Source organism: Enhydra lutris, unplaced genomic scaffold (genome assembly GCF_002288905.1).
Source record: "Enhydra lutris kenyoni isolate GAN:26980312 unplaced genomic scaffold, ASM228890v2 scaffoldscaffold9, whole genome shotgun sequence".
Taxonomy (NCBI): Eukaryota; Metazoa; Chordata; class Mammalia; order Carnivora; family Mustelidae; genus Enhydra; species Enhydra lutris.
In genome coordinates this window covers 8662041-8686932 of record NW_019154093.1, presented here as the reverse complement: position 1 = coordinate 8686932, position 24892 = coordinate 8662041, and the positions used below count along the sequence as shown (strand labels likewise).

Sequence of the window (24892 nt, the reverse complement as noted above, 5' to 3'; positions counted from 1 at the left end):
GCTTCACTGCCAAGGACTCTCGTGTCTAGCCCATCTCAGCGAGCAGAGCTCTTGCCCACGAAAATGGCAGCCCACAGGTGATTGCAGTGGCGCCTTAGAATGCCCAAGGACACGTGGACAGGGGTAAAAGCTGGCTTCTGATCTTAGGGGAGAGGGGCACAGGGCAAGTTTGACTTGGAACACAGCTCTTCTTGTCAGACTGCCCTTCCAGGGAGCCTTGGAGCCTTCAGAGGGACGATGTCGGGTCAGAGGTCCGCTACGGAGGGTCCCTCCTGGCACCTGAGGGCAACACTGAGCCACTTGAGGCAGCGCAGCCAAGTGGACACGCTCGTGCCCTCCTCTAAGTGTGTTCCTCGTGCAGTCTGCATCCGCAGGAAGGAGGGCAGTCACGCCTCTTGCTGCGCTGGCCCACTCCGGGCTGCCCTGAGTGAGAGATCTGTGTTGCTCACGTACTGTTCTGCCTGTGGAACCAGCAGCAGCCCTGGGCCTCTGAACTCTGGGTTGAACTTGGGAGGAGTCGTAAAATGCAGTCTCCGGGCCGCAGCCTCCGCGTGAGTAATTAGACCTGCATGTGAGGTTTGGGTGCCTCTCCAGTTCACTAACACAGCCAGCCAGAGGGCTGTAGGGTCACGGTGGGATTCCCTGCCGAGTAAGATGAACAAAGCAACTCAGGGCTGCTGAGGTGCAGGCAGCTCACGGACCTCGTGGCTGGTGTTTCTTCCCAGCAGACATTTACTTGCTCAGAAGCCGTGGCTTTGACTCTGCCATTGCTGCCTCACCTGAGCAGCCTGAGACTAGGGAAGAGGCTGTGGTGGGTGTGGTGGGCAGGCGTAAAATGACCTCATATAAACGCACAGCTCCTGCAGCAGCCCCTACAACTGCACTGGGGTGGGGATGGTGAAAGACCTCAAGGGAAAGACCGAGGCCACAGCAGCCCAAGGTCAGGTACAAGATGCATCACGGACCAGAGATGGGACAGGGAGGCGGCCCATTTGGCTAGGAGTAGTTGGGAGGAGGGAGCAGTGGTGGGAAGGCAGTTGTCTCACCTGCAAGGGATATGGCAAAAGGCCCTACTTTCTGAGTTGGCAAATCCCAAGGCTGGCCACGCACAGAGACCGTTGGCTGCACTGCCTTCTACAGCCCAGCCAGGAGCCTGGCTGCCAGACCTGTGTTCCATGCCACTGGGGCAACGTGTGACTTCTGACAAACATGGAGGTGGGGGTTCGGGGGAGGGTATGGCCTGTTCACTCAGGAAACTAGCTTTTTTTTATTACAACGCGTTTAGGATGGGGTAGCAGTGCTCGCCGAGACCCATGTGGAAATGATCACTTCTTTGGTGCAATAATGCCTTCCAGTTGGGCCTGAAAAACAAAAACAAACTCCATTAATATTTGAAGCTTGCAGCCTTTAGCTGAGAGGTGAGAAAGTCCCTGGGAAGAAGAATTCGATGCCGCCCCACCAAGTGTTTTCCCCTCCATTCCCAATTCCGTATTTCCTAGATTAGCTGGTTTCGGGCTTGGCATCCAGTCTTGCTGCTGGAGGAGAAACCAGAGCTGTCCTGGTTTCCATTCGATAATGGCTCCGTGTAAAATATAAAGCATTGAAAAGGAAATTGAATAAAAGTTGTTGAAATAGTGGTTTTTCACGGCTCAGATTTCGGGCCTGAAACACGAAGGTAAACATCTGGCCCTCTGGGTTGGGATCCTGGGAGCTCTGTGCTGGGCTGAGAGGTTTGGGAAACAGCCATCTTCCAGCCACCGAGACAACCTGACACCCAATTAGAGGAAATTGCTACCAGGAAGTAGGGAGCTGTCCATCTTGTATGTAAAGCTTAACACGCTTGGGAGTTACTTACTCTGCTCCTCCGGCCAGTCAAATAATTTCCTATCATGGTGTGCGGACCGCTCTTTAAGCAGGTTTGTCTCGGGGACTGCAGGCACTGCTTCATTTGCAGTGCAGCTTGGAGCCAATAAAAATAACTCACTTCTAAAGAGTCCTACCCCCTGGGGATGACAAGGTTGCTTATAAATGTTAAAAGCCAAGGTATTCCGCTGTGCTGCTGCTGGTAACTGCAGGAGGAAGTGAGGAACTCGGGCTTATGGTGAAGGGAACACGGCAGATAAGGCACGCAGCTTCAGAAGCTGCTAAGTAAATAGATTCATGTCTGGCTGTGAAGTTTCTAGCTTTTCTTCGTTAAACTCAGCAACAGGAAGATCTGTCGTCCCCCACTAGCAGTTCATACAAGCCCGTCTTTATCTTAAGTGCCTGTCCTTGGTGGAGCCCCAAGAAGCCTGCCAATCACAAGAATGTAAAACTTCCCACGAGACTAGGGAGGAAAGGGAGACAGCATCCAGGGGCCCCTCTGGCCAGGGCCATGGGAGACCACCACCAAACATGAACAGGTCCGCTGTCTAGAACAACGGTCCTCAAACTTCCGCTGTTAGGTGCTGGACCCCAGCCCCGATGTTTCCGACTCAGTAGATCTGGGATGGGCCCAGTGGTTTGTATTTCTAAAAGTTCCCAGGTGATGATGCTGGTCTGGGGCCCAGTCTTAGGGAAACTTCAGATTCCACAGAGAACGTAGAGTTTCAGGGGCCTGGCCCCACTTCAGCTCGGCTGGGTAAAAGTAAACCACTGGCAAAGGGACTTGGAGGAAAAACACCTCCAGTTGCCTTCCCCTGACCATGCACTTGGGGAAAGTTCCTAATTTGAAATGGTTCTCCCTCTCAAAGAGCCTTCCCTGCCCACCCCAAAGGCCATGCCTCAGAGGAGCCGTAGGTGGGAAAAGCCCTCCCAAGAGAGTCTGCTGAAGAGATCCAGCCCATGCTGTCATGGGAGAGACGTTCCACTTTCTGCCATATCTGCCCCTCCCGGGGGATGGGTGACTTCTTTCCAAGGGGAAAACACCCTCCACCAGAGAGTCGGGCTGATGTGTTGTGGGAATCCAGAGCCCGATGGCTGGAAAAGATACATAATAAATCTTCACTGTCCCCTCCCGCCGCATCCCCACCGCTGCTTCCTTCACTCCTTGGCAGCGCGTGGGCCTGGGGGAGGCGGGGGGGGGTGGCGGGGGGCCCACCTTCAGCTGCTGGTTCGTCCGCTTGAGGAACTGAATCTCCTCATTGTGCTTCTTCTCCTCTACCAGTCTCCTCTCAACCTCCCGCTTCTCGATGGCCTCACACTTGGCTTTCTGCTCGTTCACTTGCCTCTCCAAATCTTTCTTTTCTGCTTCCAATTCTGCAATCTGAGGACAGAAATTTGGGTCACCCTGGGCTGCCACCAAGGGTCAGGATCGTGTGACTGGGTGGAGGGGACCTGGGCACAGCTGTCCAAGCTGACATTGTCAGGGTCTGTGCTGCCACCCAGTGGAGGGTTTGTGACTGGCACGGCACGTCCATGAGAAGTGGGATCTGCCGGCACCAGGCTGCCCAGCCGCTCTGAACCCAAGGGTCCTCGTTGGCAGGATGGCTGGAGCCCCCTCAGAGGCCAGAATTTCATCTGGAATGGCAACCCTGTGGCCCTGAGATTGACAGAAGAATTCACAGAGGGCTGAAACCTCATGGTCAACCCCACTCACTTTCCTCTCCATGTCTGACTTCCCCTGTTCAGCCTGCAGCGCCTTCCTCATGCCAAAGGCCACACTGCTCTCATACAAGGTCTGGTAGGCGGCAATGGTCATGCGGATCTCGTCCCGGACTCGAAGCAACAGCAGCCCCCTCTCCGCACAGTTGATGGTCACCTCTCGGATCAGCTCATCTTCCAAAGTGCACACACAATGAGTTCAGGAGGGCAGGCGGGAGGGAAACCGTGCCACGTCTATGGCTCACCACCCTTCCTACTGGGGACAGCATAGCGTGTGTCCTCCCCGCTTGGGGACAGAGGCCCCAGGAGCCTTGCCAGATAACCACCGCTCTGAATTTAGCACTTGGGAGGACAGGCAGTTGGCGAGCCCGGGGCAGAGGGAGACAGGAGCCCTCAGGTTTGCTTGTAGCCAGAAGCCCCTCTTAGCCACCCTCGGAAAGAAAGCCCAGGGTACTAGTCCGAGAAATTTGACTTTTCAGTTTGAGGATGACGACTACTTTAAAGCAGCTGGGAACTCCTGCGTGCCCCTTTGGCTGGACCGGCTTGGGGCTGCAAACAGTAAGTATCCAAGCTTGCCCACCCATCTCTCCCACAGATGCTGACCTGGCCAGCAAACCCTAGTCACCTTCAGACTGAGTAGAGCCTGCTGGCCGCAGGGTGTGGCGGCAGTCTGAGTGTCAGAGTCCACTCAGGCCAGGGAGTGTGGGCTGGGGGACAGCCATTTGACACTATCACTTAACTCTTTGGTGACTGTTGGTTAGTAGCAAATCATCCTGCAATATTTTCCTGGGCCAAGGGCTGAATGTTGATGGGTGGATATAAATACGGAACATTAATCTTTCTGATTAAAAAACTAACATGCTTAATATTAAAAAAATCTTTTTTTACAAAGATTTAAAATGGAAGTTCTGATCTTTAACCATTTGCTAAGAGGTTAGGAAACAGGTGTCCAGGTTGGCTGGAAGATGGGGGGTCGAGGACGCCTTTAGCAGTTCCTGGGGTTGGGGGGCAGGGCGTGGGAGAGAAGACAATTCCAGGATGGGGTGGGCTTTGGCTCAGGGGTACTCAGAACTCGGGTCTGTGCTTATGGGGAAGGGCAGGAGGTAGGAGAAGACCGCGTAGTCCCGCAACCGCAGCCCGTGCCAGGCTGCTCACCGAAGCACTGTGAGTAGAGCTCCCTGCGCACGGGGCAGATGCCGGTCTCCCTGGCCTGCCGCTGCTGCAGCTTCAGGTCCAGCTGCTCCTGGAGATGCACCACATCCATCCTGGTGCTGGGGGTGCTGGACACCTGCTGGATCCACAGCTGCGTGTCCTCCACCCACTCCCTGCAGCACAGACACAGTCGGGCTGAGCAAACCCACAGCTAGAGGGGCCCCGGGACCCAAACAGAGCTGGCCTTTTGGGTCCTCTGCCTGAGCAGGAACAAGGAGCAGCTCTGTCACCAACCCACCAGAAGCTTCCAACCCTCTCTTCTCTGAGGAGTGTGGGGCTTGATAGCCACACCCACTAAGCCACCTCCACGGGGCCTCTGCCTGGGAGCTGGGCAATCTCTACCCTCTTGTGGCTCTCTGTGAAATCATCACCCATGTTCCAGATCTTACCCTCCTAATGAGCTGACTGAGGGCAGCTTCATGGGCTTGTTGCTTGATTGGAACAGAAAGGCCAGTGAGAATTCCTCACTGACTTCTGGGGTGGGACACACAGGGCACCATAAAACTTGTGCCAGCCAGAAAGAGGCAAATGTGTGCAGTGGGGAGCTTCCTGAAGGCACCTATGTGGTCCCCTCCTCCCACCGGCCTGCCCCCCAGTAAACCTTATGTCAGAGGCATGGCCAGGTTCCAGAATCACAAGAAGGGAGCCTGAGGGAAGAATCACCGTGGGGAGAGGATTTCCATTTATTGACATGAGGGAGTCACCTGAAAAATCTCCCCTCCCTTCTTTGACTTCCATCTCGGATGAGTCTCTTTTCAACACAGCCTTAGAAACTGTGCTGTTAACTTATTACATAAAAATGGTCAACAAAGCATGTCAGATAAGGAGGAAGCAGGGTAGGGGGATGGTGAAGAAGGGAAAATGGTTTTTTTTAAATAAGGATTCTCAAGGAAGGCTTGCCTTGAGGCAATCACATTTGAGCAAGACCCGAGTAAAGAGACGGAAGGGAACGAGGTGGACATCGGGGGAAGAGTATCCTTGGCAGTGAGAACAGCAACTGTCAGAGCAGTGTCCAGAGACAGTGAGCAGAGGCCTCTGTGGCATCACCCCCCTGAACAGAAGGAGAATAATGGGAGACGAGATCACGGCTATACGAGGGGCCAGATCATGCTAACTCTTGCAGGTCATTGTAAGGTCTTGGGATTTTAGTCGGAGGGACATGGGAAACCATTAAAGAGTTCCTGGCAGAAGACTGGCATGATCTGGCTTAGGAATGGAAGCAAGGTTTTCAGATAGGAGGCCAATGTAGGTGACAGTGATGAGGAACAAAACAGTGGAAGCAGAGGGGGCGGAAAGTGGTTGGATTTGGGATATAAATTTGAAGGTAGAGCCAAAAGAATTTGATGAAGGATAGGAAGTGTGATGTGAGAGACCGAAAGGAATGAAGGGTGGCCTGAGCCACTAGGAGAAAGAAGACTGGGGGTGAGTAGTTTGGGAGAGGGGGACATCGTGATTTAGTTTGGACATGCTGAGTTTGAGACGCCTAGGAGACACCTTCATGAAGCTAATGAGGAAGCAGTAAAATATATGGGTCTGGAGTTTAGAGAAAAGAACAGGGCTGGAAAAACACATTTGGGAGTCATCAGCATATAGATGGTATTTAAAGCCATGAGCCTGAGTTTGAGCACTCAGGAAAAGAGGACGATAGAGAAGAGGTCTCCCTGCCCCCCACCCTTCCAGGATCCAGCCGTCTGCAAGCTTTAGGAGTGCTGGATTGCTGGGAGGAAATCCTGGCCAGGGGCAGAGACAGGGTGCTTCTTCCTACATTCCCAAGTTCTGGGATAGCAAAGCCTGGGCTTTCTCCCAGCCATTGCTCCTAAATTTTTACCTTGGGGGTAGGATGGCATTTAAGATTTCTTCTGCCTGCTTTGTAGGATCTGGGACAGAAGTTGAGGGGAGCTTAGTCTTTGGTGGCTGTGGGACTGGACCGGAGGGTCCAGGCTGCTGGGGGCTGACTTTCAGTGGCCGTGCCTGAGAAAAATGGACAAGTTAGGGCAGACACTGAACTCCACATATCCAAGCCCTCTGAGTTGCCCCAGGTCTTCTAAACACCCTTCCCCTCTTCCCAGATCACTTTCTCCATCTGTCTTCTCAAAAGTTATGTCTCAGCTTAAGGAAGCCATGAAGAGTCTCCGGTGCCACCCCAGTCCAAGACCTGTATCTCCTGGAACAAGTGTTTCCGGCACGGGTGCTCAACCCTCTAGTGATGGAGCGAGCAGTCACTACCAGATCTGTTCCTGGACCAGATAACTACGAAAAAGACTGAGCCCCATCCACCTCTATGACTTCCTTCCTCATCCTAAATCTGCCCTCTGGGGTCACCCATCTGGGTTCCTTGTACCGCTCTCCCATCTTCCTTCCCCCGTCCCAATTCCCTTTGCTCCCAGTAGCTGCAGCCCACGTCTCTCTGGACCCCGGACCCTCACCGCAGGGATCTTTCCCCATCGGAGCTCCCGGGCTCCCCCGCTCCCATAAGACCTGTCCTTACTTTGGGGCTCCGCTTTTCCGTATTCCGGCTCACCAGCACCGGGGTGTCATACTTGAGCAGAGAGTCCGCAGGGGGGATCATGGCGGCGACGCGGGTAGTAGCCCGCCTGAGGCCCCTTCAGTGTGCGCCTTGTTTGCTGTCACCATGGAAACCTCCTCCCCCTTCCTCGTGGCCTGGGCGGGGCTTCGGAGTGGGGCGGGGCCAGCAGTCGTGAGTTTCCGCTCAGCCTTGGCGAAAAATTCTCCTTGTGCTTTACGTTATCAGGGTTCCCGCTCACCGGTCGCCTTGATACTTTTGGAAACGGGCAAAACAGGAGCTGGAGTCCTTGTGCTGCATCTTGTTCGCAATTTGAATGAGATGGCAAGTCACCGCTGACCCCCAATTTTGTCGCCAGCAAAATGGAAGTCACGTGACTCCTCCGTGAAGGCCAGGATAAGATACCTAGAGGAGGGCATCTGGAGCTCCAGATTTTTTTTTTTAATTTTATTTATTTATTTGACAGAGAAAGATCACAAGTAGGCAGAGAGAGAGAGAGAGAGAAGCAGGCTCCCGGCTGAGCAAAGAGCCCGATGTGGGACTCCATCCCAGGACCCTGAGATCATGACCTGAGTGGAAGGCAGTGGCTTTAACCCATTGAGCCACCCAGGCGCCCCTGGAGGTCCAGGTTTTAAAAAGTATTTGTTTTGGGGGCGCGAGGCTGGCTCAGTTAGTGGAGCGTCAGACTTTTAATCTGGAGGTGGTGAGTTCGAACTCCACCGCTGGCTATAGAGATGACTTGAAAGTAAAACATGTTTAAAAAGTGTTTGTTTTTAACTAGATGTTGAAATGACAGCATAACATAAAGTTCGAGAATAGAGAGGGAAATATTAATGACTGGCCCACGGGCAGTACTGTGATTCCATTTCCTCCTCTCTTAACTTCGTATTTCCAAACCTAAGTGTAATCACAGTTTGCGCACCATTATTGATCCCGCTTCTTTCGTTGAACAAAGCAGGGATTCCTCCCTCCGTCACAGAGCTTGTAAACCGCGTTACGAACGGAGACAGACAATTTGTCAGTTGGCTAAACAGTTTCCTACTGCTGGGCATTAAGATTGTCTCCGTGTTTAGTAATTACTAATAACGCGGCAACAAAGAGCCTCGAGGGGAGCTGTTTCCCGGTTTCTTTTTGACACTTAAAATTCCCGCCACCCGAGCGGGTCCCTACAATCCCGCCAGCTGCGGAGCGGTTGTCACGTGCTTAGATCTCCGCCGCCAGGGTTTCTGGGAGAACACGCACCCGGAAGCGGAAGTTCAGGGGTCAGGGCCGTCATTTCCTTCAGGGAGAGGAGCGCAACGGACCTGTTTTTCCTTCGCTCGGCTCGTATCTAAGCATGAAGGAGGTAAAGAGCGAGCGGGAGCGGGGGAGCCGGCGGAGGCACCGCGACGGGGACGTGGTGGCGGCGGCGGTGGTGGTGAAGGTGAAGCAGGAGCGCCTCAGCCCGGAAGCCGCGCCTCCCGCCCACCGCCGCCCAGATTCCTCCGGGGGTAGCGCGTCCCCGCCAGCCGGCGACCCGGGCCGCCCTGGTCATCGCGGGAACCGAGCCCGAGGAGGTAGCCGGTAAGTGGGAAGGCGCCCGGGATGGACTTGGGTCTGGCTTCTTGAGAAGAGACAGGGCTAGCGTCAGAAACACACCTTGAATGCCGCGCGCTGCTGCTTGGATTTAATCTTAAAGTGATGGAAGTGAGCCTGTCGGGTTTGTGCTGAAGAGTGTTTACTCTGGTACCTGTCAGTTGGGTTAAGCGCCTGATGCCTAATGGGTAGGATCCCACCCCTTCATCTCTGCGCCCAGTTCTTGGCCGAGTACGGGCCCAGCAGATAGCACTGATCGAATTGAAATAAAAGATTTCCCCCATCTGCCTGCAAATGGAGTGCCGGCTTTGGCTTTCCAGTTATCTGCCCCCAAAGTTTTCCACGTTGAGAGCTTAGGCGATCTACCTGGTAGAGGTTTGGAAGGAAAATGATCTCTTGCTGGACTCGTTGATTCATTCCTTCAACATAGTTTTTACTGGGTGTTAAAGAGTGTCCTAGGTACAGGGGCCTCAAGGGTGAGCAGTCGTCTTTGCCCTGGGGAAATTGATGCGCTCTCACCTTGAGACAAAATAGTAAGTAGATAAAGAAAATAGTTTCAGTTAGTAACAAGTATTAGGTTAAAGAAGAGGTTAAAACAGGCATGTGATGGAGTTCCAAGGGAAGTGAGAGAAGGGCTCCTTGAAAACGTGCCATTTGAGTTGAGACCCGAATGATAAGACTAATCCTGCCTCTTAAGGATCGTGCTGAGGAAACAATGCGCTCAAAGAACCTGAAGCAGAATTAATGTGGTTGTTCTAGACATAGGGGGAAAATTGTCCCGTGATCAAGGAGAGTCGTAGGAGTGAGGTGGGAGAGGGAGGAGATAGAGCCACAGGACTCACTGATGGATTAATGTGGTTGTGGGGGGAGGGAGTGGGGAGCTATTGGTGGTGAGGGAAAAAAAGAGTTAAGGGCGTTTTCTAGGTTTTTGTCTTGAGGAGCAGGCTGGAAGGTGGTTACTGAGATGGCAGAGACTGAGGGAGGAAAGGGTTTTGAGGGGTTGGAGAAAGCAAGAGTTATGCTCTGTGAGAAGGTTTAGTAGATAGCCATGTATGTGGGTCTGGAACTCAAGGAAGACGTCAGGGCTGGAGAGTGAAGTGCTCGCCTCTGTTAATGTGAAAAGCAGAGCCCTTCACAAATGTGCTGTTTGTGTTAGTAGGTAAGCCTGTTACTTGAAGTGAATTTATTTGGGGGAAGGGAAATTGAGATAAAACCCTGTGTGTACCATGCTCTGAAAAGGTCCCCAGCCAAAAAGAAAAACAAGTCCTCAGGGAGAAGAAGCAAGTCTCCTCGGAGTAAGAGAAGCCGAAGCCCTCACCACTCAACAGTCAAAGTGAAGCAGGTAAGTGGATTGAGATGTTTTGATACCAGGTCCGAATCTAGAACCTCTTCCCATCCTGACAAACACGTAATCATGTGTGTTCACGTGTACTGTAATGGATTTTTCTAGAAATGGGTTTTTGTTTTCCTTGCTTGTTTTGTTAAACTTTTTTTGAGTTAATTGTTGGTTTACGTTCAGTGGTTAAAAAGAAAAATACAGAGGTATACTCTTTACTGTTTTTCCCACTGGGGATGTCTTACAGGATTCCAGTACAATATCACAGGTGACACTGTTGTAGTCAAGATACAGAACATTTCCATCATCACAAGGATCCATCATGTTGTCCTTGTGTAGTCTCACCCACTTCTTTCTCACCCTTACCCCTCAAGTCCTGGCAACTTCTAATCTGTTCTCTGTATCTATAATGTTGTCATTTCAAGAACATTATGTCTGGGGTGCCTGGGTGGCTCAGTGCGTTGGGCCTCTGCCTTCGACTCAGTTCATGATCTCAGGGTCCTGGGATCTAGCCCCGCATCAGGCTCTTTGCTCGGAGGGAGCCTGCTTTCCCCTTCTTTTTGTCTCCTGCTCTACTTGTGATCTCTCTCTCTCTCTCTCTGTCATGTAAATAAATAAAATATTTTTTTTTAAAAAAAGAACGTTATGTCAATAGAATCATACATGTATCCTTTAGGGATTGGCTCTTTTCACTCAGCATAATTCTTTGGAGATTCATTCAGGTTGTTGTATCTGTCAGTAATAGTTCATTTCTTTTTATTGCTGAGTGCTCCTCTGTGACATGGATTTAACCATTTGCCCACTAAAGAACTGTTTCCAGTTTTGGGCTATTATATGTAGGGTTGCTGTGTAACAGTTGTGTACAGGTTTTTGTGTGAATGTATCTTCATTCTCTGAGGTAAATGCCCAGGAGTACAGTTCTTAGGTTGTATGCTAGTGGCTATAGTAGTTTGCTAGGGCTTCCATAACAAAATACCACAGACTAGGTACCTTAAACAACAAATTAATTTTCTCACAACTCTGGAGGCTAAAGTCCCAGATGAAGATGTCAGCAGGTTTTGTTTCTCTTGAGGCTTCTTTCCTTGGCTTGCAAATGCTACCTTCCTGTCTGTGACCTCACATGGCCGTTCCTCTGTGGGCTCATACCCTTGGTGTCTCTCCCTCTTCATACAAGGACACCAGTCATACTGGATTAGGGCTTTGCTGTCATCTTAACTTAATCATGTCTTTCAAGACCTTATCTCAATAAAAAGCAAAAACAAAAGCAAAAAAAAAAAAAATACCACAAAAGCGGTTACATTCTGAGGATGCTGGTTGGGACTGCCACATATGAATTTTGGGGGGACACTATTCACTCCTTAACAGTGACTGTACCATCCTACGATTCCTACCTGTATTGTGCGTGAAGCCGTTTCTCTGCATCCTCACCAACATTTGGTGTTGACATTATTTTTTGTTTCAGCCATTCTAGTAGATGTGTAATGATACCTTATTGTAATTTTATTTATGTTTTATTTATTTTTCATTTTATGTAGGCTCCACGCCCATCGCAGGGCGTGAACTCTAGAGTCCCATGTTCTACCACCTGAGCCAGCCAGGTACTCCTTTCATTGTGGGATCATGACCTGAATCAAAGGCAGACACTTAACTGATTGAGCCACACAGGTGCCTGAAGAATTGCTTTTTATCATATCGAATCTTCCAGTCCATGAGCACTGTTTAAGTCATTTATTTAGATCTTTGATTTTTTCTTCAGCGTTTTTAGTTTTTAGCACTTACGTTCTATGTATAGTTTATTAGATTTACATGAAGTTTTTTCTTTGGGGGAGTGATTATAAGTGATATTTTTAAGTTTTGGTCCACATGTTCATTGCTAATCTATAGAAATATAATTGATTTTTTTTATTTTTCTGTGTTTTTCTTATATCCTGTGGCCTCATTGAACTCAGCTGATTTAGTCCAGGAAGGTTTTTTGTAGATTTCTTGGGATTTTTTTTTTTTTTTTACATAGACAATCATATTTTCACATAAGGACAGTTTCATTTCTTCCATTATAATCTCTATGCTTTGTATTTCCTCGTCTTGTCTTAGTGTACTAAGTAGGACTTCTAGCACTGTGTCAAATGAGAGTAGTGAGAGGGGACACCCTTGCTTTTCCCTCAAACTTGAGAGGCAAGCATTCCGTGTTTTTAAAGAGACTATGTTACAGTGTGCAAATAGACATTAAAAAAATGGATTTTCCTGTTACTTTGAGAGACTGTGGACCAACTTCCTAGTATCTTAAAGATAGAAAGCCAGACAGCCTTGGTGGTGTGCAGTGTGAATTGATCAGGCGCTACTTTAGCTCTCTCAGAATGCAGCTCCCAGAGCTACACCACCAGGACAAGGCCTTTCGTTTTTTGGGTTTTTTTTTTTTTTTCCCACTGTACAACTGGCAGCTCCCTACCTGCGGTTTCTAAATGAACCTTTTACAGTAAGTTCTGGGACTTTTAGAATGAAGCTTTTTTTTTTTTTTTTTTAAAGATTTTATTTATTTATTTATTTGTCAGAGAGAGAGAGAGAGAGAGAGAGAGATTGAGAAAGAAATAGCGAGCATAAGCAGGGGGAGCAGCAGGCAGAGGGAGAAGCAGGCTCTGCTGAGCAAAGAGCCTGACTCCAGAAGCCTAACCGACTGAGCCACCCAGGCGTGCCTAAAATGGAACTTTTCTGTGTTTATTATTGTTTTGATGTGTCTTCAATTGTTTATCTATGTTAACTTCTGATATTAAATTATCTCTTTAAAAGCTAATTTCTGTGTGTTAATTAGAAAAGTTAATTTCCAGTTGGAAACTTGGAAATGGCTCTCAAGCAAAAGGGCTTGACAGGCAGTTGACACTGAGTGACTTTCACATGGGTTAATCCTACGGAGGAATGCACACAGCCTCAGACTTAAGCATGATCTGTGCTTGCAGGCATTCTCTTCTCCACACCTGACCCACCATTTAAAAAATAAATTTGATTGTGTGCTCATTATAATAACACAGAGGTATATAAAAGTATATGAAGTAAAAAGTGAGAGTATGGGATATATAGTGTTTGGTTACTTCTCCCATTATCCCCAAAGTTGCAGGCTCCCTCCTCCCTCCCAAAAAAAGAAAAAAATCATCTAAGTCCCCAGAGGCAACCATGTTAATAGTTTGATATTTATATTTCATGGCTCTCTTATACTTACATTCTCCTTTTTTCCTTTATGTTTTAGTATGTATCTCTGTGTGTTTTCCATGCAAAATTTTCAATTAAAAAAAAAGGAACCATGAGGCACCTGGGTGGCTCAGTCAGTTAAGCGTCTGCCTTAGGCTTGGGTCAGGATCCCATGCGATCCAGCCCCATTTTAGGGGTTCTGCTCAGCAGGGAGCCTACTTTTCCCTCTGCCCCTCCCTGCTGCTTTTGCTTTCTCTCTCTCCCTCTCAAATAAATGAAATCTTCTAAAAAATTTTTAAAAAGGAACCATATTGGGGAGCCTGGGTGCCTCAGTGGGTTAGGCCTCCGCCTTCAGCTCAGGTCATGACTGAGGGTCCTGGGATTGAGCCCTACATCAGGCTCCCTGCTCAGCGGGGAGCCTGTTTCCCCCTCTGCCTTCCTCTCTGCCTACTTGTGATCTCTTTCTCTCACTCTCTCAAATAAATAATAAATAAATAAATCTCTTTTTTTTTAAAGGAACCATATTATATATATTATCCTACTTAACCAATAATTGTAATCTTAGTTATTTTGTGTCATCTGGCTATATAATTTGTCCTATCCTTTTCCATAGTTCTTACTAATTTTGCCTGGTCTACCCATCTTTATTTATTTACCCTGTGTGACAGGGGTTGGGGGGCGGGCAGCAGGAGAGAGAATCTCTAGCAGACTTCCCACTGAGCGTGGAGCTTGACATGGGGCTCAATCTTATGACCCTGCAATCGTGACCTGAGCCAAAATCAGGAGTCGGGCGCTTTAACCGACTGAGCCACCCAGGCGCCACAGTCTGTGCCTCTTTAAAGTGAGGACTGAGGATTAATTGGTCATTGGAATAGTGGATATATAGAACCTTATGGGGATTAGGATATGGGGGAGGTGGGGGTGATGACCTGGAGTCTGTGGCTTCTCTTAGTGACTCATTTAATCAGGGATAAAGAGCATAATGACATTAGTTCTGTAGGTGGTGGTGGCAAGCTTGTGAGTTCCTTAAGGTAGGAAGGATGTGAGTCTGAGGCTCCCTCTTGATGCTTGTCTTTGGAAGCTAGGAAGTCTAGAAAAACTGAGTCCTGCTCTGAGTAAGCAGGCCTGCACTTGACCCCTGTGTGTGTAGCAGGGAGAAGCCCTGGGAGTAGGGGAGGCGGTGAGATCTCAGTGCTCAGATCCTCTTTATCCTTTCTAGGTAGGGTGGCCTTGTTCATAGTGTGCAGGGCTCCCTCTTGATCTCTGATGTTTTGATTATTAGGATAAGTTTACTATATTTGTGCGTTCATTAGATACTTCTTAGAAAAGCTGTTAATATCCTTTGCCCATTTTTTTCTCTTGAATTGTCTTACCGATTTATTTTCTTATTGGTATATTAGTAGATGATATGTGTTGCAGTTTTTGCAAAGCTGATTTTCAATACTGTTTTTCAAGAAACCATGATATGTTTATTAATTTTTTTCAGATCTTAAAAAAATCAATAAATTTTTACAAGTTTCTTCTTATATGTCTTACATACTTCTAAAGTATCTTCCTTGGTATTGAACAATTTTTGTTACTGTTGAAATGAGATATTTTAAAATTAATTACATTTTCATTTTTGTCGTAAGAGAAAACTAGCTGTTTTTCTTTATATGTTTATCTTGTACATGACTACTTAATTCCATTCGTTCTGTTTTATGTGTATGCTTCCCTATGAGGGTGCCTATAGCTCCTCTAGTTTCTAGGACTCTGAACCTGGACTTGCAGCGTTAGAGCTGTAGTCAGGTGACTATGGAAATAGTGTGTGGAGCCTTGCCAGGGAATATAGCCACCACTGCTAACCTGATTTCTGTGGGACATTTTGCTCTGAATGCCAAAGACCAAATCACAAATGGCTTTTTGAATGCATCTGTTGACAGAGTGTGGACTGTCTCTCATTTACTGGATCTGTTTGAATTTCAGGAACGTGAGGATCATACCCGGAGAGGACGGGAGGAACGGCAGCACCGGGAATCATCAGGCCAGGAACACAGGCGAGCTAGAAACAGTGACCGTGACAGACACCGGGGCCATTCTCACCAGAGGAGAAGCTCTAATGAGAGGCCCGGGAGTGGGCAGACTCAGGGACGGGACCGAGATGTTCAGAATCTACAGGCTCAGGACGCAGAGCGGGAGTTTTACAACGCCCGAAGACGGGAGAATCGCCAGAAGAACGAAGTTAGCGCTGGTGGTAATGAGTCTCAGGGGTCGGTTCCCCGACCTGGGGGCAACAATAAAGACAAAGAGGCACCCGCTAAAGAAAAGCCAAGCTTTGAACTCTCCGGGGCACTTCTCGAGGACACCAACACCTTCCGGGGTGTCGTCATTAAGTATAGTGAGCCCCCAGAAGCACGTATCCCCAAGAAACGATGGCGCCTCTACCCCTTTAAAAATGACGAGGTGCTTCCTGTCATGTACATCCATCGGCAGAGCGCCTACCTCTTAGGTCGGCACCGCCGCATAGCGGACATCCCAATCGATCATCCCTCCTGCTCAAAGCAGCACGCCGTCTTTCAGTATCGGTGAGTACGCGTTTGCAGGAAGAACCAGAAGCGTGGGCAGAAGCCAAGAGTCTCAGGATTACTAACGTTTGTGTACACGTGTGTGCAGAAGAATCCCATGCTCCACAGATCTAATCTTCATATTAAGTTTATGAATCTAACCGCCCTTTGGATTATCACTTACATGTGTCTAAAAGCATCACATATGGTGTCAGAGATCCAGATTTTGAATTCTGCCACTGCCACGTCCCAGGGGTTTGGCCTGGGGCAAGCCACTCTGTACCTCAGTTTCTCCCTACCTCAAAGGGCTATTTGGGGAGTTAAATGGAAGCGTACCTGAGAGTGGCTGGCATGTGTGTCCGCTAAGCTGTATTTGACCATTTGTGTAGACCTCTGTTACTGTTTGATCATCACAGCACTCCTATGAGGAGGATAGGTCAGCTGTTAATATCCCCATTCGACCGGTGAGAAGATTGAAGCTCAGCAGAGCCTAGTAAATGATCTGGTTCAAAGTTAGCTCCCTTGACTCTGAAGTTAAAATCCACTGCTTTATTCCCATTGAGACAGGAGCTAAAATATGTTCAAATAAAGGTGAAAGAAGCATCATCTTGAATATAAACAACGCAAAAATGTATTTTCTTAATCATGGCAAGAGGTCTTAGATTCTGACTTTAAGCTTTTGATCTACCATGAATTTCTCTCCTCTACTCCCTCAGCAACCAGTTCCTGCCTTTTCTTCTAAGTATATTTAACACTCCCAATTTCCAGATCCAAGCCATACCTTCCCCTTGCTTTCCTAGAGTTTGGACTTGACTTGCGTTCAAGCCAGGTAATTTACATCACATAGGCCGTGTTAGCAAAATGCCAGATGGTCCAAGGTGGGGTTTTGCTCATAAGTTTCTCTTTTCTCTCTGCTAGGCTTGTGGAATATACCCGTGCTGATGGGACAGTTGGCCGAAGGGTGAAGCCCTACATCATTGACCTTGGCTCAGGCAATGGAACGTTCTTGAACAACAAGCGCATTGAGCCACAGAGATACTATGAACTAAAGGAAAAGGATGTACTTAAATTTGGGTTCAGCAGCAGAGAGTATGTCCTGCTTCACGAGTCCTCTGACACCTCTGAAGTAGACAGGAAAGAAGATGAGGATGACGAGGAGGAGGAGGAAGTATCTGACAGCTAGCAAACTCCGAAGCAGCCCAAACTCTCGAGAGACCTTTTCTTTCTTTAAAGGTTTTGGGATTGAGTCAGAGAGCACCACGGTGCTCTCTGTTAATGCCTCTTATTGCCTTAAGTCTTCGCTCTGTTGCTGACCACCTTATGTTATAGCATAAGAAAACTGACTTCTGTTTGGTTGAACTTTTTTCTGTGGCACATCAGCCCCTTGCCTGTGGGCATTTGTTTTCAGAACAGTCTCACCAACACATCGTGTTGCAGTAGAAGCATCGTGGCTGTCCTTGGTGCTTTCAGAACTGCTTCCTAGGAAACTACAGACCCTTGGCTCAAGGGGAATTGTGGCTTGTTCTCGTTGTACAGTTACTTTATTTATATAGGTGTTAAGCTTTGTGGACTGGGTTTGTTTTTGTTTTTTTGTTTTTGGGGCAAACCCTGATACAGAGAATCTTACTAAGCTTTGGTTGTCACCAAAACAGCCTCCATTATATACCAAAGCTTTGACCTGGTTGAGCTCTTGAGTCACAGAAGTTGATTTTGCACTTCATTTTTGGGGGGTGGGAACTTACCACATGACCTCATTATTAACTGTTGGACTTAAACAGATGCTTTATGGGACGTGCTGAAGCTGCGACTGGGCAGGAAGATCCTGGCTCCTGCCGGTGGGTGCTGATCTAACGTCATGAGAGGCTGAAATGGGTCATGGATTGATTTCCTGTGAGAGAATTCCGATTTCTCCATAAAGCATGTACATAACCATTTTGATCATCGTATCTGTTCACTTTTGCATTTTTATTCAAATGTTCTCTCTTTCCTTCTTTGCAAAACAGTGTCGTTCATGTAGCACGGTCCTTGCTTTATTCTAACAACGTATGTATATGTGTAAAGGAGGTTGTATAGTTGACACGTTTCATCTTTTTAGAAAATGTTCAGAGAGGTTGTATTTACTTTCCCAAGGCCGGGAAGCAAGGGAGTTGCCCTGTTTCCTAATTTTCCATAGAGGAATATATGTAAGTAACAGAGTCGTAGCTACTTACATACACTGTGTGTGTGTGGTGTGTGTGTGTGTGCGGGTGTGTGTGTGTGTGTATACATAAAAGTGTGAGTGAAAGAGCTGCATACTGATTTTCATATGAGAATGTTTTGTGATGTAAATGTGATACTACATTATAGGCGAAGGCCTCCCTGCATTTGAATAGCAGGTTTTCATTTATATGTATTTTTGGGATAAAAAAATAATAAAATTTGTAAATATAGCCCCATTTCAAAGGGTTATTCTTTCTTGGCAGAAGGACCTTGTGTTTATTGGTCTGTGTGTAGCCACAGTCATCTTTGCATCAGGACTTCGGAGGTAAAACAGTAGTTTACCTAGTAAATTCCTAGTAGTTGCAGAGGGTGTGCTGCGGTGAGACCAGGAAATAGTGAAGTTGGAGCGAGCAGCAGCTCTGCAAGCCAGACCCTCACACACCAGCAAGGGAGTCCTGGTCCTGCGGCGGCTGCGGCGGTTTCTGAATTGGCCTCGAAGGGGTTTTCCTAGTCTGTTGGGGCAGGTTCTGCATAGCTGGGCTTGTACCAGCGCATCCCTGTCCCTGCTGTGTCGCCTGCGGGGAGGCAGGCGGGGAGGGGGTGATGCTGCTCAGTGCTGCGGTCCACTGTTTGCTCCTCTTGGAAACTTGTGATGCTGTGAGATGGTCTTTCTCCCACCTACCAAGGGTGGGTCTCACCTACCCATGTGGACTCAGGACTAAGTGCTGACTAGTGTGGGGAGCGGCAGCTGACTAGCACTTATGCCAAAAAAAGGAAAAGGTCCCCTTAAAAAGTGAATATTTAATGAGGTCAGTTAGACATAGGGAAGCTCTAATGTCAAGAGAGCAGTTAGCATCCCCCCGCGCCCGTGTGCTCCACAGTGGCCACTGTGACTGCTATTTTCCTATCTGCCGTAGAGCCCCTATTGCATCTGTGTCTGTCTGAAAGGTTTTGCTTTGATGGATCCCAGCCGATGGCTTTCTCTTATTGGAATCAGGTGCTAATTTGGCCTCCAGGGCCTCCTGTTCAGTTTGTTCTCCTACTACTGCTTTCAGGCAGCCTCCAGCTTTGCTGCAAACTCCATCCTGCTGGGCAGCACACTAGGTGTGACCTCTTGCCCACATTCTTCAGTAAAAGGTCCCAATTGTGAAGTAAACTTGCTTTAGTGGAGGAATAGCTTCTTGCATTAAAAGATTCATGCCAAACATCTGGGAAGGTGTCCCCCTCCACCCTCCTCCAAAACGCTGACATCCTTTTTTTTCCCTTTTTTTTTTTTTTTTTCTTCACAAAAGCGGGTCAGGACGCCTGGACAGCTCAGTCAGTTAAGTGTCATCTGACTTTGGTTCAGGTCATGATTTCAGGGTCCTGGGATCAAGCCCTGGGTCAGGGTCCTCATCAGCACAGAGTCCACTTGGCCTTTTTCCTTCACCCCCCCGCTCCCTGCTTGTGCACGTACTTGTGCTCTCTCATAAATAAATAAAATCTTTTTTTTTTTTAAGATTTTACTTATTTGAGAGAGCACAAGTGGGAAGGGGCAGAGGGAGAGCTCTCCCCACCCCCCAGAGCAGGAAGCCAAATGTGGGGCTCGAACCCTAGACCCTGGGATCATGACCTGAGCCAAAGGCAGACGCCCACCTGACTGAGCCACCCAGGCACCCCATAAATAAATAAAATCTTAAAAAAAAAAAAAAAGGCTCAAAGAAAAGACACTACTCGTCTCCAAAGCCAGATATCACTAGTGGACTTCTCATTTGAAGTTGACATAATCCTACAGCTTTCTTCTTGAATTCTTTGCTTGGTGACTCATGTTCCTCCTAGCCATTTGCAACTTCTTTATTCTCTACCTGTTCTCCCCACTGGCTGTAAAACATTGCTGTCAAAACCAAGCTATCTATAAAGCAGACCTTTGTTTCTGAGCCCCTCTCCCAAAACCTCTGTGGTGATCTACAGTACTGCTGAAGTATAGGATGGAATCTTCAGGTTTTTCCCATCAAACCTCTTTCTAGTCACCTAGTTCTCTCATTTGGACATGGACAAAGGAGACCTCATTAAGAACAACTGGTGATGTAGCTTTCAAATACTTTTATTGTATTCTGGTGATAAGTAAAAGCAGAGTAACTAATTCAGATAATGAGATTTGTTTTGTTTTTATCATTTTTGTATTAGTGTATGGAGTGTGCCAGTATACAATATAGCTTGGTTTCAAAAGGCTTAGAACTGAAATACATACTTTGGGTTGATTATTATTTGATACAGTGCACAGCGGGTTATGTTTTTTAACATCCTTCCCTTTGTGGAAATTAGTCGTGAATGTGAGGAATGAGGTGAAAGCATGTTAATGAAAGCCCAAGTGTGACTCGCATAGATCAACGAGCAGGCCTGCTTGTGTGATGGTGTTCCGAACCCACAACATTCCTGGGTATGTATGTTTATGCAAGCGAGAAGCCTGCTTGACTTAAATTAAAGCTTTGGAATTTAAAGCTTCATCTGGTCTCTTTGGGTAAAGTTTTCATTTATCGAGTGGGAAACAATTGAAAAAGACAGTTGATTGGTTCATATTTACTCTGAAGTTAAGTGAGTTATTCCAACAAATTATTGTATAAGTTTACTGTGCTAACAGCTGAATTACAACTGTGAGTTAGAAACGGAGCAGTCATCTAGAAGTGTACCCTGTGCAAGAGTTGGCATTTGTGGTGTGTCTTAGAGAACAGGTTGGTTTTGAACCGTTGGTAGAAGAGGGCATTGTTACAGACCAAGTAGTCCAGGGGACCACAGGAGTGGAGTGGGATGTGCGGAAGGAGTTCTGTAAAATGAAGCTATTTTCCTGAGGTCCCGCAGCAAGGCAGGCGTAGAGCTAGGATGAAAAATCACCTCAGTCCTGGTTCAGTGGTCGTTGCTCTAGATTATTCCCTCCCAGCAACCTGGCGGTCCTTAGTGGACAGATTTGAGGGAAAAGACAGCTGGTGCATTAGGCTTCTTCTTTTTTTTTTTTTAAGATTTATTTATTTACTTATTTGACAGAAATCACAAGGAGGCAGAGAGTCAGACAGAGAGAGAGGAGGAAGCAGGCTCCCTGCTGAGCAGAGAGCCCAAGGTGGGGCTCGATCCCAGGACCCTGGGATCGTGACCCAAGCCGAAGGCAGAGGCTTTAACCCACAGAGCCACCCAGGCCCCCCCTAGGCTTCTTGATTCATAGTGGGTTCAAAGAAATCACGGTGGATGGGTCATTAAGGGGTAGACAGTGGCTCAGGCAAATCACCTCACCAAATCAGAGCTGCTTGGAAATCATCATGTTGATTCATAAAAGAATATAAACATTTCAATAATCAGGTGCCTGACAAGTGCTATGAGGTGAGATGTTGATAATAAAGTTGGCCAGTACTTAGGAGAACTTTCTATGTATGGGCACAATTCTAACCATTTTTCACGAGCATTAACACAGCCTTGAATTTTTCTGTTTTGCAGATGCAAAAAACCGAGGCACAAAGAAGTTAAGGTCACACCGGGATTCAAACCTACTCTGGTTCCAGGTGCCACACTCTTACCCACTGCGATATACTGCCTCCTAAGTAGTTGAGAGATGTACAAGGTCTGGCCCTTGCAGAGCAATGTAACTAGCAGCTATAGACAGTGCTGGGAAGGAGAAGCATTGGGGATTGTGGAAGCATGGAGAGATAGGATTTAACAAAGCCTCGGGAGTCAGAGAAGAATGAACAGCTAGCCAGAAGAGGTCAGTGAGGTCCAGGAAAGAAAGCAGTATTTCTAGGCAGAGAGGCTAGCACTTAGAAATGCCCGAGGTGATGAACTAATGAGGTTTTGGAAGTGCTGGAAGTTCAATAGGGGAAACAGTGAGTGAGACTTCTGATTTCTCTTAATGATGGACTAAGTTATTTTGTCTGTGTGTGAATCCTCCTGCTGCAAGAAGCCAAAATTTCTGGATAAAATACAAGCAAAAAGATTTCTGGAAGCATTCAAGAACTGACAAATTATTAAAAATGTTATCAGGCCAAAAGCGAAGATAAACAAGAATTCAGGGAGAAATGGAGCACAGATGCCTGGAAACCACATTTGATCTAATGGCAAACCACATTTGATTCAAGCCAATCAGACCTTACCCTATGTTGAATGGGACAGAATCAAAACCCAGAGCCCACATACAATGAATAGACTGTTAAATGTTTCCCATAAAAAGCTGGCATGCCAAAGGGCTGTCGTTTGCAGAGTAAACGAGGTGATCAGAAATCAGATCCTCCTGGGGATTTGTAGCCTGGGAGCTCAGGAAAATTCAAGCCTTGAACCTGGCTTAAGATGATCCTGTACTAATGATGCCTCCAGAAGTATGATAGAAGTGAATGAAATCACTTTTTGGAGGCAGGGACTTTTTTTTTTTTTTTTTAAATCTCCCCTGTTACTTCTACATTTTTTTTTCCCTGCAAAGATACAATTATTTTTTTTAAAGCACACCAGAAAAGTTACTATAGGTGAGAACCAACAGGAATAACAAACTGATTGTCAAAGACTAGATACTTGAATTATAAGATACTATAAAATGTTCATGGTTACTATTCTCAAAGAAATGATAAACTTGAAAATAGAGGGAACAAGAAATGGCAGCAAGCAAAAGAACAGAAGCTTCAGGGAGAATTAGTGAACTGGAAGATAGAAATTATCCATGCACATAAATTTAACAAATGGTCCAATTTCTCAAAAATCATAAGCTACCAAAATTCACCTGATAAGAAATAGATAATCTGAATAGTTCTATAATTATTTAAGAAACTGAATTTGTAATGGAGAAAGCTTCCAGGGGTGCCTGGGTGGCACAGTTGGTTAAATGTTGGACTCTTGGTTTTGGCTCAGGTTGTGATCTCAGGGTCGTGAGATGGAGCCCCATGTCAGGCTCCATGCTCAGCCTGGAGTCCACTTCGAGTTGTCTCTCCCTCTCCCTCTACCCCTAGTGCTCTCTATTTCTCTCTAAAATAATTAAAAATAAAAGGCTTCCAAAAAGAAATGTTTAGGTTCAGAGGTGATGGTTTCACTGAAAAAGCCTACCAAATTTTAAGAAGAATTAGCACTATTCTATACCATCTCTGCCAGAAATTAGAATATCGGGCAGTACCTTCTTAACTCATTTTATAAGGGCAGTATTACTTTGATATCAAAGCCAAATAGGATAGTACCAAAAAAAGGGGGGGGGAGAAGAAACAACAAAAACCCTACAGACCAATATACCAGAAATTTAGTCACAAAAATTCTGGAATTAGCAAATTGAATCCAGCATATATAAAAAGAATTAGGCAACATGACCAAGTGAGGTTTATTCCAGATATCCAAGACTGGTTTAACATACAGGAAGAAATCTATATAATCCACTATCCCAAGAGGCTAGAGGAAAAATGATCATGTCAGTTGGTATAGAAAAAAGCATTTGACAAAATTCAATACACATTCATGATAAAACCTATCAGTAAACCAAAAGTAGAGGGGAACTTCCTCAATAACGAGCATCTACAAAAATCCTACAGCTAATGGTGAAAGACTAAATACATTCCAAGATAGGGAAGGAGTCAAGAATGTCTACTGTGACCATTCTTATTCAATGTAGAACTGGAAGTCCTAGCCAGCACAGTAAGGCAAGAAAAAGAAATAAAAAGCATATAGATTGGAAGGCGGGGGGAGAGGGGGGACCCAAAATCAACAACCCTTATTTGCAGATGAAATGATTGTCTATGTAAAAAATCCTAAGGAATCTGCAATAAAACCCTTCTAGAATTAATAAGGGAGTTCAGCAAGATTTCAGGTTACAAGGACAATACACAAGAGAAATTATCTAGAATGCAGCAGAGAGACAAAAAGATGGGAAACAGTGGGTAAAAAAAATAGAGATTATGTTCAATTTGAGTTCCAGAAGGAGAGAGGAAAATGAGGCAGAGGAGTACCTAAAGAAAAAGAGCTGAAAATTTCTCAGCTAGTGGAAGATACCAATCTACAGATTGTACAAACCCAAAGACTTCAAGCAAGGTGGAAAAAAAAAATATGAAGAAAAAATCCGGCTCATGATCCTGGAATTAAAGAAAGAGAAGTAACCAAGAGCCAAATGAAAACCAAGTTAACGATGCCGGACTTAATGATAAAAACGAATGTTTGCACGATCCTTATTACTTGCCAAGCCCGTAGGCGAAGTGATTTACTCCTCAGGACAATTGTAGGGGTAAAAAGTACTGTTATTCCCTCCATTTTACAGATGAGGAGGTTGAGACGAATGAAATTCAGTTACTTGTGCAAAATGGCACAGCGTAGCAATGGTAGAGATAAGATTTTGAACAAGGTAGCTCCGGCTTCGGTTTGTGACCTTAACTGCTGCACAAACTTGTCTCTCTCAAGGGCAATAGGAAGCTATCTAAAGGTTTTAACCAGAGGAGTGACCCCACATTTGCTTTCCAAACACCAATCATCCTGGCTCCACTGTGAATAAGGATCAAATAGAGCTAAGGGTGTAAAGGGGTCTGTGGGAATAATGGAGCCCAAAATAGCGAGGGCCTGGACGAGGCGGGTGGTGGCAGACAAAAGCCAGTGGACTGCGGGCTCTTCCGGAGGCTAGTCCTCGGGACCCGGCTTTATGGGGGAGAGGAGATCGACGATGATATTCACGTTTCTGACTCAGGCAATTCGGCGGAGAGGTCAAGTCATTCACTGAGGTGACCTGGGAGGAGCCTGGCTTTGGACAAGGTGAATTTGGGG

The 24892-nt window shown here is 46.8% G+C and overlaps 2 protein-coding genes across 2 annotated transcripts; one reads left to right on the top strand and one right to left on the bottom strand.

The window, feature by feature from the left end:
* Nucleotides 1-744: 744 nt before the first annotated feature.
* LOC111143650 (dynein axonemal light intermediate chain 1) lies at nucleotides 745-7428 on the bottom strand. Its single transcript, XM_022497471.1, is given in 7 exon segments — nucleotides 745-1361; nucleotides 3080-3244; nucleotides 3578-3756; nucleotides 4738-4907; nucleotides 6623-6765; nucleotides 7283-7401; nucleotides 7404-7428. Coding segments are annotated over 7 exon segments (837 nt in total). The 3' UTR covers nucleotides 745-1325.
* Nucleotides 7429-8654: 1226 nt separating this feature from the next.
* On the top strand, nucleotides 8655-18375 carry LOC111143044 (Smad nuclear interacting protein 1). Its single transcript, XM_022496476.1, has 4 exons — nucleotides 8655-8881; nucleotides 10133-10235; nucleotides 15375-15973; nucleotides 16871-18375. The coding sequence occupies exons 1-4, from the start codon at nucleotides 8655-8657 to the stop codon at nucleotides 17133-17135; spliced, it is 1194 nt and encodes a 397-aa protein (XP_022352184.1). The 3' UTR covers nucleotides 17136-18375.
* The last annotated feature ends 6517 nt before the right edge of the window (nucleotides 18376-24892 follow it).